The sequence below is a fragment of the Botrytis fragariae genome (genome assembly GCF_013461495.1).
Source record: "Botrytis fragariae strain BVB16 chromosome Unknown tig00000050, whole genome shotgun sequence".
In the NCBI taxonomy this organism is placed as follows: Eukaryota; Fungi; Ascomycota; class Leotiomycetes; order Helotiales; family Sclerotiniaceae; genus Botrytis; species Botrytis fragariae.
Window position 1 is genome coordinate 905,148 of NW_023500992.1, and position 16,158 is coordinate 921,305.

At 42.2% G+C, this 16,158-nt stretch overlaps 4 protein-coding genes across 4 annotated transcripts; 1 reads left to right on the forward strand and 3 right to left on the reverse strand.

Moving 5' to 3' along the window:
- Positions 1 to 1,164: 1,164 nt before the first annotated feature.
- Positions 1,165 to 1,755, reverse strand: Bfra_004296 (putative prolyl oligopeptidase (secreted protein) protein; the record flags this gene model as incomplete). The annotated part of the gene is made up of 1 exon (XM_037334702.1): positions 1,165 to 1,755. The coding sequence occupies one exon, from the start codon at positions 1,753 to 1,755 to the stop codon at positions 1,165 to 1,167; it is 591 nt and encodes a 196-aa protein (XP_037193236.1).
- Positions 1,756 to 1,799: 44 nt separating this feature from the next.
- Positions 1,800 to 3,165, reverse strand: Bfra_004297 (putative prolyl oligopeptidase (secreted protein) protein; the record flags this gene model as incomplete). Its single annotated transcript, XM_037334703.1, has 4 exons — positions 1,800 to 2,026; positions 2,117 to 2,690; positions 2,757 to 3,044; positions 3,067 to 3,165. The coding sequence occupies 4 exons, from the start codon at positions 3,163 to 3,165 to the stop codon at positions 1,800 to 1,802; spliced, it is 1,188 nt and encodes a 395-aa protein (XP_037193237.1).
- Positions 3,166 to 4,643: 1,478 nt separating this feature from the next.
- Positions 4,644 to 6,401, reverse strand: Bfra_004298 (putative aromatic aminotransferase protein; the record flags this gene model as incomplete). Its single annotated transcript, XM_037334704.1, has 4 exons — positions 4,644 to 4,904; positions 4,956 to 6,097; positions 6,153 to 6,186; positions 6,237 to 6,401. 4 exons carry the CDS (start codon positions 6,399 to 6,401, stop codon positions 4,644 to 4,646), a joined length of 1,602 nt encoding a protein of 533 aa, XP_037193238.1.
- Positions 6,402 to 9,296: 2,895 nt separating this feature from the next.
- On the forward strand, positions 9,297 to 11,045 carry Bfra_004299 (putative ca2+-modulated nonselective cation channel polycystin protein; the record flags this gene model as incomplete). Its single annotated transcript, XM_037334705.1, has 2 exons — positions 9,297 to 9,452; positions 9,504 to 11,045. 2 exons carry the CDS (start codon positions 9,297 to 9,299, stop codon positions 11,043 to 11,045), a joined length of 1,698 nt encoding a protein of 565 aa, XP_037193239.1.
- Between the last annotated feature and the right edge of the window lie 5,113 nt (positions 11,046 to 16,158).

Here is a 16,158-nt window from a genome sequence, read left to right on the forward strand (position 1 = left end):
TACAGCGGAGTATAAGTCTGTTCTTTCTAGTTTTCTAGAATTAGGGGCTTGATTATAATACTGAAGGCCATGCGGAATTAATATTGAGTAATAAGATGATAGGGAAGGAGAGGTCAAAATCACCGGATTTGAAGTACTGTGAATTGAGAGTATAAATATCCGGTTGGGACGACTGTCTTTGGATTTTGGTATACTACGCGATACAACAGTGCAGCGCAGCAACAAGGCGACAAAGACTGTCGAGATAGATTGATGTGGTGTGGTTGTTGGAATTATATCTTGTATGTATGGTGAGGTAGCATGAGAGATGAGATGGTATTGTGTACGGACTGAACTGTGAGTACTGTCTTGATGACAACGCTCTGGAATCCGGCGATGATTATCGTGTTGTCGATTGTTTAAGGCTATTGAATGACACTTGTTGTTGTTGTTTTTATTTGCATCTTTTACGTGCAAGATTCTTTTGGATTGTGTGTTTTGTTTCGTCGTGAAGAATCGAGAAGATGGGTGGTATGTTTGTGTTGGGCTGAAGTGGGTTGATCTATAGATTGGTAGTATGGATCCTGAACCTAGATGGTAGTGAGACGTCAGGTCAAGATTTGTTTGGGGAGTTACTTTTATACTGTGGATGGAGGTGGGAATCGTGGGGGGTGGAGTATAGGGATGGGGGTTAGAGGGCGAGGGAACTGAGATGTAGTTTGTTAGTGGGAGTTGTAAGTGATGCTGATTCTTTTAGTTCTGGTGTCATATCTGATCGATTGACTTTCGTGACTGGTTGCAGTACTAGACCCGGCGAGGGAAATGTATGAGAGAGATTTATACGATCTGGAATACTTCTTCCTGGGGGTGAAATTCACGAATTTCAACGGTTATGCTGAGTCCGGTGGAATACTGGTGGAATGCTCGGCGTTCTCTTTTCTCTGGGGAGGATTTTCTGCAACGCTTTGTGAATAGGGAAAATTGAAACTGCGATGTGTGTGTATGCTACGTTTTCTGGTGAACATTCATTGTCATATCGAACACTTTCTGTTGTTTATTTTTTGTCAACAGCGATCAGGTATTACAGATAACCTCAAAGTTTCCCTGAACGGCATTATTGGTTGATCACCATCATACTTTCGCGCCGCTCATAATTAAGGTATGAACATCTTAACAGTATGAGTCTTATGTATCGAGTGTATCTGCCAAACTATTGATATATTTACATCGGCGAAACAGTTTTTCTCCCTCAATCAGCCTCTTCCTTTCAGCTTTCTTCGCCGAGCCCATCGATCCAAAATCATCTGCGCCAGACACGACTTGTTGCCATGTCCCAATATTATCATTTTTCAGATTCCGCTTAATACTATCAGAGTTATCTTCGTCTGTCAAGAGAACAGGTCCTGTACCATGTGGTCCTCCAATGACCTGAATTTTAAAACTCTCGAGCTGTGTATTTTCTATCTCAACTTTTTTGTACCATTCCAGCCATTTGTCAAATTGTTTCTGTGATAGAGATGTACTAATCGGATTCCCAGTATAAGCAGAATTGACAAGACTTCTAGCCATCGTCTCTGATATCTCATTGTCTTCTTCCGTTAGTTGACCTTTGGGAAATACACCGTTGAATAAATAGTTGTTGTCGGATCCGTGAGATACTTTAACATAAAGCATTCCAGCCCTTTTCCATAGCGGAGTCAAAACACTCTGATTCAAGTCGTAAAGTCTTACTCCCGTGAATGTAGGATCTATCATTCGTTGTGTCCATTTAACCATGTGATACCCAAAATCGATCGAGGAACAGGTAAAAAGCACGTCTCTCAAGATGCGGAAACTCGAAAGTAGTGAACTGAGATATCGGGATCTTCAGAAGCTTTTTGTGATATGTAATGAGTCAATTCTTCTTCAAAGTCTGAGGCTGAGTATAGATCAAATATCTCTGCATATTGTTCTGCAGTCATGGCATGAATGAATGATTTAATGGAGGTGACCATATCTTCTTCAGATTGAATGAGGTGTCCGGGGCCAACATTCATGGCACCATCATCTTGAGTCATCCAAATATCGTATTAGTGCCTAGACTGAGTTAGAATACACGTTCCCTCGTGATTGTTGACGCAAATTATAGATAACCTACCTTTTACAAATCTACCCTCGTGCATCATAATTGAGTAACGATCAGGTGGAAAATCATCATCAGTCGAAGGAATAAAGGTAAAAAGATCAGAGGGTGGATGATTTGATACGGAATACGCCATTGCAGAATCAATGAGATCTTGCATTGGGATATCCCGCAAGCATGAAAGAATTTCCGAATCCACAAGTCCTCCACAGCCGACTCTATCTGCCACAACTCTTGTATGATGCTCAGTTGCATCACTTGTCATATTTAGAGAAGTGCCAGGTGGTCCAGACATCACCCATGCTTGCTGAAAAGGTACACCTTTCTGACCACCATATGCCATTATCTGAAGCGAGGTCATAGCACCTCCAGCACTCAAACCATAGGCAGTGATACGATTGGGATCGTCGCCGAATTCTTGGATATGATCTCTAACCCATTCGAACGCCGCACGTTGATCTCGCATACCAAGGTTGAGTGACTTCTCATCTTCTAATATAGGTAGTCGTGGGAATCCAAAGATACCGAGACGGGAATTTAGAGCTGCAAATATTATGGGATTTTCGTCGGTGACGGATAGTGAGATGAGCTTGTCGGGGGAGATGTGGTCATTGTGGTTGGAACCTTTGATGGCTCCTCATTCGGCGTTGTATACAACGACTGGGAGGCAGCTTTTTGAGTTCAGATTTAATCCGCTTGGCCGAGCAATGTGGAGATGTAAACAATCTTCGCTGATTTCCTCGATTTCAGAGAAGGAAGGTAGCATAGGATCTTTAATTTGAGGACATGCTGGACCGGGTGAAGAAGCATCTATGATGTAACCAGGAGGGGTTATAAATGGCGTTGGAGGTGCGAAGCGATTAGGTCCAGATGTATCAGAAGCGTATTTAATTAACATTGTGGAAGTGTTCGACTTTGTTTGAAATGATTCCCCGGTAAGTGACTAGAGATCCTGAGAAAATTACTTCGGGGGTGGATGAAGATCTTGTCGCGGAGGTAATGGAAAGGAAACCTGAGATCAGGGACACGGGGATGCGCCAAGCAAGCTGCGATGATTGATACATGGTTATGTGAAGGGAGAAAGAGTAACACTTTTGAGAGATTCATTTCGACGAAGTGTGATATAAATGTATGTACAGATTCCTCGGTAATGTGCAACTGTTGCAATCTAACATTCAACCAACAGTCTACCAACAGCTTGCCCAGTATGCCACTTTCTTGCATTTGAATTCATTTCCGCTCCTCTAATATACCTTTGTTCTCGGATTCATGGACGATAACAACACATCGTAGAAACCCGCCTCATACTCTCCAGCCAATTTTCGTTCCATCCTCGAGAGGTATTTAAGAACCTTTTCCAGCACAGATATTAACTACTTACAAAGAATACATCACTTCTGGGACCATTCAAGGTGTTTCGTCACAGTGATATAGTCTCGTAATCATCCAAGCTTTACTTGAAGATTTCGAGCCAATGCACCGGCAATCATACCGGATGAGTAGACACCGAGGATGGAAATCTTGTCGTCATTGCACCGTTTAGTTGCCACTAAAGAACCGCACGTACTGCTAGTGTTGTTTATAATACTGCTTGATTCACGACCTTGCCGGTATTATAAATTCCAATCGTAGTCAAGTGAGCCATCTTGCAAAGAATTTTTCCTCCCGACTTACTTCAAGTCTATGAGCTGAAACGGAAGTGAACCCAACCCATATAAAAGCAAACAACTTGCTAATAACTCCAGCCCTAACCACGAATATGGGGTGAGAAAGCAGACCCATATGATTCAATACAAACACCTTGAATCCTCCCACATCACACAATACAAAAAGCTCATCGATCCACCCTTCCTTCCGCACAACCAAAAATGTCAGGCCAAGGTTCCCAACGCCTTCATGGCATCTCCACCAAGCCAAACCCAGTCCTAACATTGAAGAAGCAGAATCGCGTATAAGAACCGGCCCAGAAAAGACAGGGAAATAAAAATAACGCTCCAAGTTAACGCCATAATTGACAGCAAGATTAAATTTTTTTATCATTATCAATTCTCTCAATTGCCACTGGACAGTTTTTGTTGTTGTCCCTAATATCGAGCTTTGATTCGTGCTAAATGAACATTGCTATTCGCATTTTCAAGACTTCGGGAAGTTGATATATTGAGACAGAACAAGTTTGCGCGGCTTTCCACTCCTCGACCTCGGCTCAAAATTCCACATGTACCCCCGGTCCTCTTCCATCTCTTCAAAAAAAAGAGCGAGGATCGGTTGAGACATCGATTGTTATATACGAAAATGGAGAATGAGGTAGAAATTACAGATTCACTCTGCGAAAAGGTCATAATTTTGACATATAGGCTGAACTTCATGTTCAGGATCATCTTGATTCGAGAAAGCCTTAAGATACTATACAACATACTAGTTCTTCCTGTCAAATTTCATGGCTCTGGAACTTGGTTTGAAAATCATCCCGTTATCTCGCAACAGATTGTCTAACCCGATTTGATATCAACGCCTCGCAACTATGCAATCAAAATGCACCCCCTTATTCAATGCCAAAACTGTTTTTAACAGCCACTCCGAATCTCTCAATAGCCTCTGTCATCTTTTCCTCCGATGCAGCAGCGAATGTGGCGCGGAAAAACATATCTACAGGTACAAAGCCGTCTTTCTCAGCTGTGAACCAACTACCTGGACAAATGAGAACGCCTTGGTCAATGCCGGAGAGGAAAATTTCTTGCTCGATATCTCCAATTGACTTGGTTTTGGCAGCTGGGTGTTTATGCCAATCTACCGAGAGCCAGAGCTGAAATTTGTTAGTCAATTCCTATCGAATTTGGGTTCATGAAATACTTACGAACATGCCGGCAGATGGTGGGTTCCAGCTTACGATATCCTTGGGCAAGTATTTTTCACATGCGGCAAGAATAACATTTCGGCGCTTAGTGTATTCCAATCGAAGGTTGATCAGCCATTGAAGATAACCACCATGTCCCCAGCTTTCATCAAGAATTTTGTAGAGAACCATCTGGGAGATTCCACTTGGGTTTTGGTTGGAGTTCTCATTGGATCTAATAAATCTCTCGACGATTTGCTCGGAAGCAGTGATCCATCCTACTCTAGTACCAGGTGCAATTACTTTGGAGAAAGAATCCATCCGCATTACTCTTCCATCAGTATCAATGCTTAGGTAGGTTGGAATGAGAGCTTTCAAAAATTCATCATTATTAGCGGGTGGTGGGACGTCGGGAGCATCTGGTCCTGTGTATGGCTGCATTTGGAGGAAATAGTAGGGTTCATCTTCTATGATGTATAAATCGTGCTTTTGAGCAACCTTGTAGATAGCATGCCGCCTCTCGGTACCTTGAGTTGCACCGGTAGGGTTTTGCCCAGAAGGTACAGTGTAAAGAACAAATGGCTTTCTAGCCCCCCTTGCCTGTTCATCCCAGTTGCTCAAAATTTCATCCAAGGGTTCTGGTAAAAGACCTTCAGCATCCATTTTGACACCCAAGAATTTTACACCAAGAGGAGCGGCAGTCTCGACAGCAGAAGCAAAGGTATATTCTTCAGATAACACAAAGTCGCCTCTTTCACAGAAGATGCGAAATGTCTGCTCCAAAGCTGAGGTACTTCCGACAGTAAGAGAACAGCCCCAATCTGCATAAGGTGGGTTGCAAACGATTTCGGTATGTTCTGTTACCCATCGAAGCATCTGGGCAGATCCAGAACCTTGTCCATAGTTGAGTGCGATAGATAGATCATATGCTCCCTTGCCCTCAGACACATCATATTTCCCAGCAGTTAAGATGGTTCCAGATTCTTTTGTTTGTGCTTCCGAGAAGTGAGGTACTGTAGGAACCTTGATGGATAGTTCTTCGATTGGGAAATAGTCGGGACATGGTAAACCTCCACCGAGAGAAATCATTCCAGGGCCCAAGTATTTAGCAGCGCTTTTTAAGTTCGATGGCTTTCTTGATCTGCTCTCGAGGGAGATACGATCTGCGAGTAATTAGTCAAGGTGCATGTACATATACAGATTGAAAGGGTGACTTACGATCAAATCTTTTGGCCTTTGGTTTCCATGTTGACTGTGACTCATTAGGCAATGGCCAATATCTCTGGGATAGAATATACCAACCGGGCTTTTGAAATGGTCACTAGTAGTAAATGCTGCGACACCTGCAACAAACTTCCCAGCTTTTGCCCTTCTTGCAGAAACTCCATTGACAGTCAATGGATCAGGAAGGACGATAGATTCAGTATCGACTACACCTTCAATATCAATTGCAGTTGGAGGAGCCATCTTCTCTTATCTGACTTGATCTGAGTTGTGAAAGTATGGAGGAAAGTAAATGGAGAGGAAAGATGTGTAGAAGAGGTAAAGACTGAAAGAATCTTTGAGGAAAGACACAGAAATACGGTGAGTTTATACTTGATGCGACTTCCCGTTGTTGAGTATGTAGTTTGCAAGGGTTGAGACAGTTGTTCAACCGGTGTCAAATCGAAGGGCGTAACTCTCCTTCGCAATCTTATGGAGGAAAATAACTTACAAGAAAAGGATGTGGAGACGGAGGACGGGAGACGGGAAAGTTGAGACGTAAATGAAGTAAGAAAGATAACAATGTGACTCCCATTCGCATTATATGTATCATGTATACCTGAAGATCACAGAAATTATCATGTAATTATCAAGTCATCAAGCAATGGTTCCACCATCAAAAGTGTCAGAGAGTCAGAGAGTTTTTACTCCAGTAGAGGGGAAATGTTCGGATTGCCGGTATCGCTGGGTATTTGAAGAAGGTTTGAAAGACCCTTATCGCGATAGAAGCCGTAGATAAGCGATACGACCTTCCCCTTATTGGATTAGCCTACGCGGGTCAGTTCCATCCATTGTGGCATATCACTGATGACTGGGATGAAATAAGGGAAAGATTGGAGGCTCGGAAGGGGATTGATTGGTGTTGTGCACGATTCACGAAGAGAAGAGAGTGACATGTCGCCGTTGGTTGCATCTATTGATTGGCTTGAGAAGATTGGCCAATAATGAAACCTTGGCTTGAGGGCTGCTGATTGATTCGTTGACCGACTGCCTGGTAAGGGAGAAGAAGGAAGGAGAGGAAGTATAAAACAGTCTTGGTGGAATCAGTACCTAATAGTTTTATGTAACCCGAGTGTTTAAATATTGGGGTCAGACAGCATTGGGGGATATTGGCACATGAAGCAGTGTGTCCAGATATCTATTCACAAACCATAGATCCGTTGCAAAAATGGATATAGATAGAAACACAGCATTTTGACCATATCCAATAGAACATCAAGAACCGCTCATTTGATTATGCTATAGAAGATTTGATGTCACCTCTTAGAAGTATCGTCATTCCCCTTGCATATGGCTACATGTAGTAAAAGAGTCCTGAAATATGTTTGTATATACTTTCTCTCTTTCGACTAGCAGGGCTCGAGCAAAGAACAGTGAAGAGACAAAAGATCAAGATCAATTGGAGTAATGAGTATATCTAACTAATCATGACATGCGCAAAAAATGCAAAAAGAAGCAGTTTGTAGGGAATTGAGCCCAACGCGGGGGTCGAACCCGCAACCTTGTGATGGACCAGAAGATCTTTGAAATCATAAGAGTCACACGCTCTACCGATTGAGCTAGCCGGGCAGGCTGTTTGCTCCATTTGATGGAAGCACCAGACGGGTGTAGCAATATATCATCTTGCCAAGAATAAAAGCTTTCCGTGCGTCAAATAGAATTACCCGCTCTCCGTAAGCGAGCCTTCCTACAGCTTCATATCTTCCAATGAGTTGACAAAAATAGAGAATGTTGTCAAATAAACACTTAACACGTCCCCTATTCGTTTATGAGAGTATTTGTGTTCATTTTCTGTTGATTCTCAATCAATTCAAATCACACATTGAAACCAACAAAAGACTCGGGTCACCGTTTTCGCTACATGCGGGGTGTTATGCACGGATGGCGGGGAGCTTTGAGATATCTTCCTCAAACATTATTGCTCTTTGAGAATCTGACTTTAAATATTCGCATGTTCTTAATGTCTGCAACATTTTGATACCTTCCAAAGCATTAACATTCGCACTATTGTGTGAGAATGACTGAACGGATTTGGATATAAGCCTTGTACTTTAACGGAGTAATGAGCTTCTAGTGCTCATGATTTTTTGCGTCTTAAAGAGTGTTGACAGTTAATAGGTACACCAATAATCTTATCAATCTACATTGCGGGAGTTGGCGGCTGCAATACAAGAGGTCAATCATGAAGTTCAAGTTGGACAATACATACTTCAAAATGGTGCCTTTCACTTTCTTCTATCATACAGTCTAGATCACTAGATTCAATCTCATCGGCCTCTCCGGTGCTTAATCGATGCAACCGCAACGGTAAAACCGCGCCTGGAACCAATTATTACCAGTTATTGACATTTTCGCGTGTTTATGCCTTTTTTCTTTGTATGGTTTTTTGAATTGCTCTACCGAAACTGATTTCCACTCAATATGCATTCAGGGTCAGTGGGTCCACACGTGCATTCCAATTCAGCTGGGTGTGGCACCCAAGAACATTCCATTTTGAGGTTCTTTACCCATGTAAATGCTCCATTGCCAAGGCAAATATTCCCTTTTATGTTCGAGTATGGGGAAACTGTCCTGGAAAAGTTAATGGGCTGAGTATATAGACCACCTTCGATAATACTAGCTCCAGGCTAGCTCCTTCGAAGGTATAATTTTTGGGACAGTGACCATGAATGCACCAGGGGTATCTATCCTCACGATTGAAGAATCCCACTTTTTTGACAGCGTCAGCATCAGACTTCAGCTCTCTAAATATCCATCTTCGAAGTCTCATATCCTGATATGTATCTTTGGACCGAGTCTAGAGAGACAAACTTACCCAAATCCGAACTCAGACAACAAAAGTATATCTTCATTTTTTCTCATTTCGGCGATCTAGACCGCTGCGTTAGCTGCTATGAGGATGCGGTGGTACTGTGGCTTGCGTTCAAAGAATTGTCGACTGGAAGTCACTCATATGTGATCATGGAATCCAGGAGTATAAGTAGGACGCCAGCTTTATCTGTTATGTAAAGTTCAGCAGGCACCTCATTCTTCTTTTGTTTTACTTCCACAGTAATTGAACGCACAAACAACTCTGCCATTATACACTTATAAAATATCATGTTGTCTCTATCTCAGAATTGGCGCTCTTGTATAGCAGCGTTTGCTCTTACATTTTCGGTCATCAACGCCTCTCCTGTACCTGGTCAGACTTCTAGTGTCTTAAGTGTTGTTTCAGCATACAATGGAGCCACAACTATTACCGCAAGCACTCAAGTAAACTCATGATACCTCATCGCCACCTTTCATTGCTAATTCATCTTGCAGGTCGTCACTTACGCCGCTACCACGATTTCGACTAGTGGTACTTTGACCTGTACGAAAGCTGGAACCTACAGTATTGGAACGAGCACAACGGTTGTTTCGAAACCCACAAACATTCCATGGACGGCACAGGAAGTAATCTACGAGTATTGTCCATTTTCCGTATTTGCCCTTTTTAGCTGCGCTACATGTCCACGCCTCATTACTGTTGAAAAGTGCTATCTTGGTTATTGTGAAATCAGCGTCGAATTACGAACTCCTTCTAAGGGTACTACCAGCACCAGCACCTCGAATGCCAGTTCAACAAATTTCATTATTGGTATTGGGTATTTGGAGCCAACAGTAACGACCACTAAGGCTCTTTCTGCTTATGCTACGGGATACACATCAACTATCCCAGCTAAACTGCTTGCAGCTGGAACTGTCATTGTTGGATCTCCAGTTCCTTATGTTACTTTGACGACTTACCTTGATGATGGATCGCAAGCTTATACTTCAACCATTGGTGGTACCATTTTGGATGCCATATCAATTACAACCATCACTTATACCACTACTGTATCAGCCTATGACTCGGCTTATACCTCCACAATCTCCGCGGAAAACTCAACGCCTGGAACTGTAATTGTGGCAACTCCGGCACCATTTGTTACTTCAACTATTTACCTCGACAATGGGGAATCTGCTTACACTTCAACTATTGGTGGAGATGTCAATTTTGGAGTTCCTGTGGGCACTGTTACAACCACCACATTTCTTCCTACTGATGGCATAGCTTTCACCTCTACAGTTCCTGCAGCTGGACCCAGTTCGGGAACAGTCCTTGTTGGATATGTCCAGAGTGATGTCACTACTACTATCACTGGATCCGCAGCTGCCACAAGTACTATAGCTCCCTCTGGCACAATTCCAGGTACTATAATTATTACGGTGCCCACACCCGATGTAAACTGCAACAACATCGGTGTCCAGTTCGCAGCTTTTGCCGAAACTCCACAAATCATCAACTCTGCCGGAACATACGCGAATTTTGACCCCGTCATTTATAAAACCCAGACTGCAGAGATCACTGGCAACACCACTGCTGTCAGTTATAGCGTCACAACCTACACAAACACTGCTGTATCTGTGTATGGTAGCACCCAAAAGCTCAACGACTTCTATCTCGTCATTGATAATCGTGGATACCTCTTCGCTCAGATGACTGGTACATATACCTTCTCCACGACATCAGCCGATGATATTTTCTTCCTTTGGGTTGGAGCTAATGCATACTCCGGTTGGACCCGTGCTAATGCCGATTTGATTGCAACATTGACTTATCCATCACAAAAATTTACAATCGATTTGGTTGAAGGAGAATACTATCCAATAAGATTCTTGTGGGCGAATGGTGATGGACCGGGTCTCTTTGCTTTCTCGGTTACCGCCCCTGATGGAACTACTATCTTGGATGGTAATACTGTTGCTAGTCCTTATGTGGTACAATTTTCGTGTGATGGTACTTCGGCACCTGAATATCCTGCCTGGGGCGCTGAGAATTAATTGTGTTTGGATTGTTATTTATGTGTTGAAAGAGGACTTCTACTTATGATGTGGAATGATAGGATGGAAGAGCTACGGCTGATGAGAACTGCTCTCAATGTTGGGGGATAATTAGAACAGGTACTCTTAAACTTTGAAGACTAATCTATACTTGTCAATTTTATACTCATATTGTCAACATTTAAAGGACTTGACTTTCCTCGGATTGTAAGTACCACTATCTGATAATTATATTCACTAGTATTTTACTTCCTTCAGACCTAATCGACCACATGAATTGGTTGGCTTGAGGTTGGCTTGATCGATAGACCTTGCCACTAGCTTTGTGCACAGACCACCAATTGACAGACATGCTCTCATTCATTTCATCATTGACATCCAAACATTGAAATACCAGACTTTAATTGACTTCATCAATTTCATCAATTTATGATATACAAGTTCTCTTCCATCATTTGCTTTCAATTATTCTCTGCATACTTGCATTGATGTGCCGATGATTGATAATCTCGAGACGTGGCATCATGCACATGGGCGTACTTGGCTCTTAGGTGTTGATATCGACATTCGAGATGACAACAACCAATACATCGGATCTATGTGTGGTAAAATAAGATGAGACCATATCATCTATACTATCAAGCTGTGGTTATAAGTTTAAACGGTATACTTTGCCATCATGCTTCTCTCTGCCCATTAGGCCATCGGCCATATTACTGGAGCGGTCACCCAAGAGACAACCATATAACGACTACAATCTGGTTCGTCCCGTGTACCTTGAGCTATTGACCCTCGGGTTCGATTCAAGCTGGTAAGAGATCAATCAACGAGAAAGGTATACAAGTGTTTTACCAAATTCTCGAAAGCTGCCTCTTCGTCATGATCTATCTGTTCAGTTGTTACTGAATGATGGCGATATCCCCACATTCAAGCACCATTGTGGGTCCCTGGCCATATCATACCCACACGACATCGGAGTGTCAAAAGAGACCACCAAAAGAGAGACCGCTGAAATGAACTGGAAGCATCTTGTGATCATATTGAAAACAGGGCAATACATCTTTAGAACATTTACTGGTCTAGGTATCAAGTGGATGATGATGGATGTTTCTAAAGACTCCAACCAGCAATCTTATCTGGTCCCACGTTCAAGTGAAATTGGGGAGCTCGGACGGTCTACATCCTCCATGGATTTACCGTTTTCCATCTTCCATCCCCACGCTTTAGCAAGCTCGATTATGTTTTTGAATAGCATGCACCTTTACAACAAAAACGGCCGGATGGTGTAGTTGGTTATCACGTGTCCTTAACAATTAACAGTTGTTAAAATACGGACAAGGTCCTGGGATCGTGCCCCAGTCTGGTCATATCTTTTGCATTTTTCCTTCCTTTTTTTCCTACTTGTGGTTGATAGCCAGAACGAAGAGTAGCCTTTTGTCACTTCTGTTGAATTCACTTGAAGTGGGTTATTCATGGGCCGTCCAAGAAATATCCGGAATGAGCTTCAGGCGAACACTTGGAAAACATCATCATTCCCTTAACAATATGCGTTGATAAGTTTTGACTTCGAAGGATTCTAGCCAGATAGGGATACCCAGAGGGAATTATATCACTATGAAAATTAGCAGTTTTGCCAATGGGATTTTCGAGTTCGGAATAATAAAAGCAGACCTCTTTCGTTTATTTAGAATGATGCCGGCTGCGAGTTGTAATAAAAATGGATATTTCATTCAAGTAATCACAAAATCATAAGATTTCCCTGCTGGCGCAATGGTAGCGCGCAAGACTTCTAATAGACTTTAAGTCTATAAGTTGGCATCTTGAGGCTACAGGTTCGAATCCTGTGTAGGGAGTTACCCTGAGTATCATTGGTTTGAGCCCAATTTAGAAATCTTTCTTTTTGCATTAATACTACGTTTCCATCTATTCACTGCAGGCGAAGAAGCTATCTGAAGAAACACAAAAATCTGCACTCGGAATAGCTACCATCTTCAAAGTGTCAAAACAGGGTTCCAAGTGCAATGCTCTTTCTTTGCTTAAAAATTGGACATTTTAGATCTTCATTAAACTCGCCTTGCAGAAGCTTTGGATATTCGGCGATTTTGGCGTACATCTAAATGAACAGAAAGTAGCTTCTAAGGAGGAGCGGCCGGAACAGCCTTTTATAGCCAAAATTAATCCGCTTTTCATGCCGTAGTCAATTCTGTTAAACACTGGCGACTTCTAAATGAACCTCTAATTCTCATGACCGTTTGTTCTCAAGTTGGATGTACATGTAGTGTCCAAGTCTTCAGGTGCTTACCATCTGGTATGAAGACAAAGTCTCCGTCGTATTCTAGTAGTCAACTAGAATATCATCATTTTTTGCAATCTAAAAATATGAATTCGGTGTGATGAAAACATTGAATCATGACGGGTCTCGCGATCCACTCAATCAAGAAGTAGCTTGTTCGTGCGCGAGTGTTTGGTAGTGGTGGTCAAGTGAAAGAAGGCCCATGCAGACAAATTGTTTTTTTCGACGCTAGTCAGAAATTTTCTTCACTTTCCCCACCGAAGAACAAGCTGAACCAAATATGAACCAAATCGAAAGCATCACAACAACAAATATAACAAAGCCTGCCCGGCTAGCTCAATCGGTAGAGCGTGTGACTCTTACGATTCAATATCTATGAGTTCTTCTGAAATCACAAGGTTGGGGGTTCGACCCCCCCGTTGGGCTCAATTCCCTTCAATAACATTTTGCCATCTTGATCTTTCTTCTTTTCTTTTTGGTATTTGTCGGGTAAGAAAGCTTGCGCTTACTTTTCTGTCTGTGTCTCCTCCTTCTTATCCGTCAGGATTAGGTATGTTTGGGGGACTCGGGTCTGCTTTCAAATTTTGCACCTTTTATATGATCATTTTCCGTCCCTGCTTGGTCAATCATGAAATGGACATTACTTTGCGGAGCAGATATCGACCAAAGTGGGTTTGAAGAATTACGGGGAAGGAAGAGGAGGTTTATCTTTTTCTGCCTTGGAACAATCTATTTATTACGATTATTCTCCATCTTCTCGAGCTGCAACAACTCTGCCCCACTATCTGATGAAACCCCCACAAGGTCTCACATATAAATCTTATAATCGCGAGAACTATCAACAATCAATAAACATCTTTGATGGTCTAACGGTCATGATTTCCGCTTGTCAATAACATTGCAAGTCGCGGGAGACCGGGGTTCGACTCCCCGTCAGAGAGTTCATTCTAAACAGAATTCCTTGAATCTCATGTTCAAATTTCTTTTTCTTTTTGTTCGTGGAATTTCCTATCTTTTTCTAAAGCGGAATTTTAAAACAAGTGACATAATATCTTTGCATAGCGTGTGCTTTTTGTTATGATGGTGCTACGTGCACTGTTAACATCCGGGATCGAATGTCCTGGATTTATTTTTCTTCTGTCTGAGTTTTTGCTAGCAACGCTAGGACACTGGAGGCTCATCCATAAGCTTGAGACGTAGCCCACAACCAAATTATTCTATGAGGGTATCATAGCGTTCACGTGTAGTACTTATCCTCTCAGAAGCCATCCATTCACATACAACAAGCAATCCGGCATGGTGTAGTGGCTAGCATTTCCGCCTCTCATTGGAAGCTTCATCGCTTCAGTTAGGTCGCGGGAGACCGGGGTTCAATTCCCCGTACCGGAACTTTCTTTTTGCCATTGTGAGCAGCTTGTTTTTGGAAGACTTTTGTTAATTCCTGAACGAACTGCTTGTTGACCAAAAATAAAGTGTTCGAATTATTAGCCTTTTGAAATCTATGTTATTTGTCTTTTGAAAGAAGTCTTTTCCCCAACCTTCCCAACATGTCAATTTCTTATCTTGACGAGTTTTCTAACGCCGAAACGTATTTGCGCAAGTGGGGTCTTAGCGTAATCCACATGCAAAAAGGAAGTTTTGATTCAGGGCCTAATCCGGGATTGAACCGGAGACCTCTTACAATTTAGATTGGACAACCCAAAGCAAGAATTCTACCACTGAACTATCAGGCCTGTTGTTATGATGGACCGACGATAGACATTTATATATTCAAGAGAACAACTTGGAGCGCCCTGTTAGGGATGGGATTTACCCTAAGGCCCTGCAGCAACATGTTCAAATGCTTAAGAACACTTCAGCACACAGTATGCTTGAAACATATTGATCTAGCATTCCGCTGGCAGTTGATAAGCAGCTAATAACTACACTTTGCCAGCTGAGCAATCTCTGGATTTGAATTTAACCCAGTCTCTTGTATGATGAAATTCAATCTTCTGATTATACTACCACTCATGTCTTCACCGTCTGCTGTTACTCTTTACACTTGCTTCGAAATCTGTCAGAGGTGTAGGGAAAAGGTGAAAGATATGAGGCTAGAATTTAGGAATGAAATTTATTATGTGTGCTAGTCTGGTGTTTGAAAAAGGTTCCGACCATTGTAATCGGTCTGGATACCTGTCTCCACACACGATTGTGACTATATTGAGTTGTTTACAAAGGTTGGTTTGAAGACAAAGGTGAGATCTCTGGTTCATTGAAATTCGTGTGGTGAGTCGTTCTGCTATTCGAAGGGGCTTGATTTATTCTTCATATATTTACATGAATGCCACGCACACATGAAAACGGGTGTTGTGGTTTAGTGGTATAATTCTTGCTTAGGGATCTATCAGTCTCCATCGATTGGTTCTCCATGTAAGAGGTCCCCGGTTCAATCCCGGGCAACGCCCATAATCTATTATTTTGTGAGTTTTTTTGCACTTTTTGGAGGAGAGCGCAGTGAATGGGGAAGAAGACTACTAAATGAAGCGAGGTGAGTGAGGCAGGGGTGCCTAGCTGCGAATGAAATGGATTATGACTGTTCTGACTGAATGTTAACCTCGACTTGTGAGATGTATGGAAGGAAAACTACCTACCGTTGCTTATTTTAAAACAGTGCAACGTAGGTAGTAGTATTTTGTTTAATTAATACCCAGGCTGCTCGTATAGTAGTAACTATTCCATTTTCGAGAAACATTTTTTATGAATGATGTTCTATCATATATCACTAAAGGCAATATTAATATGATGTCATCTATTACTAGAAATATGTTGGAATACTAG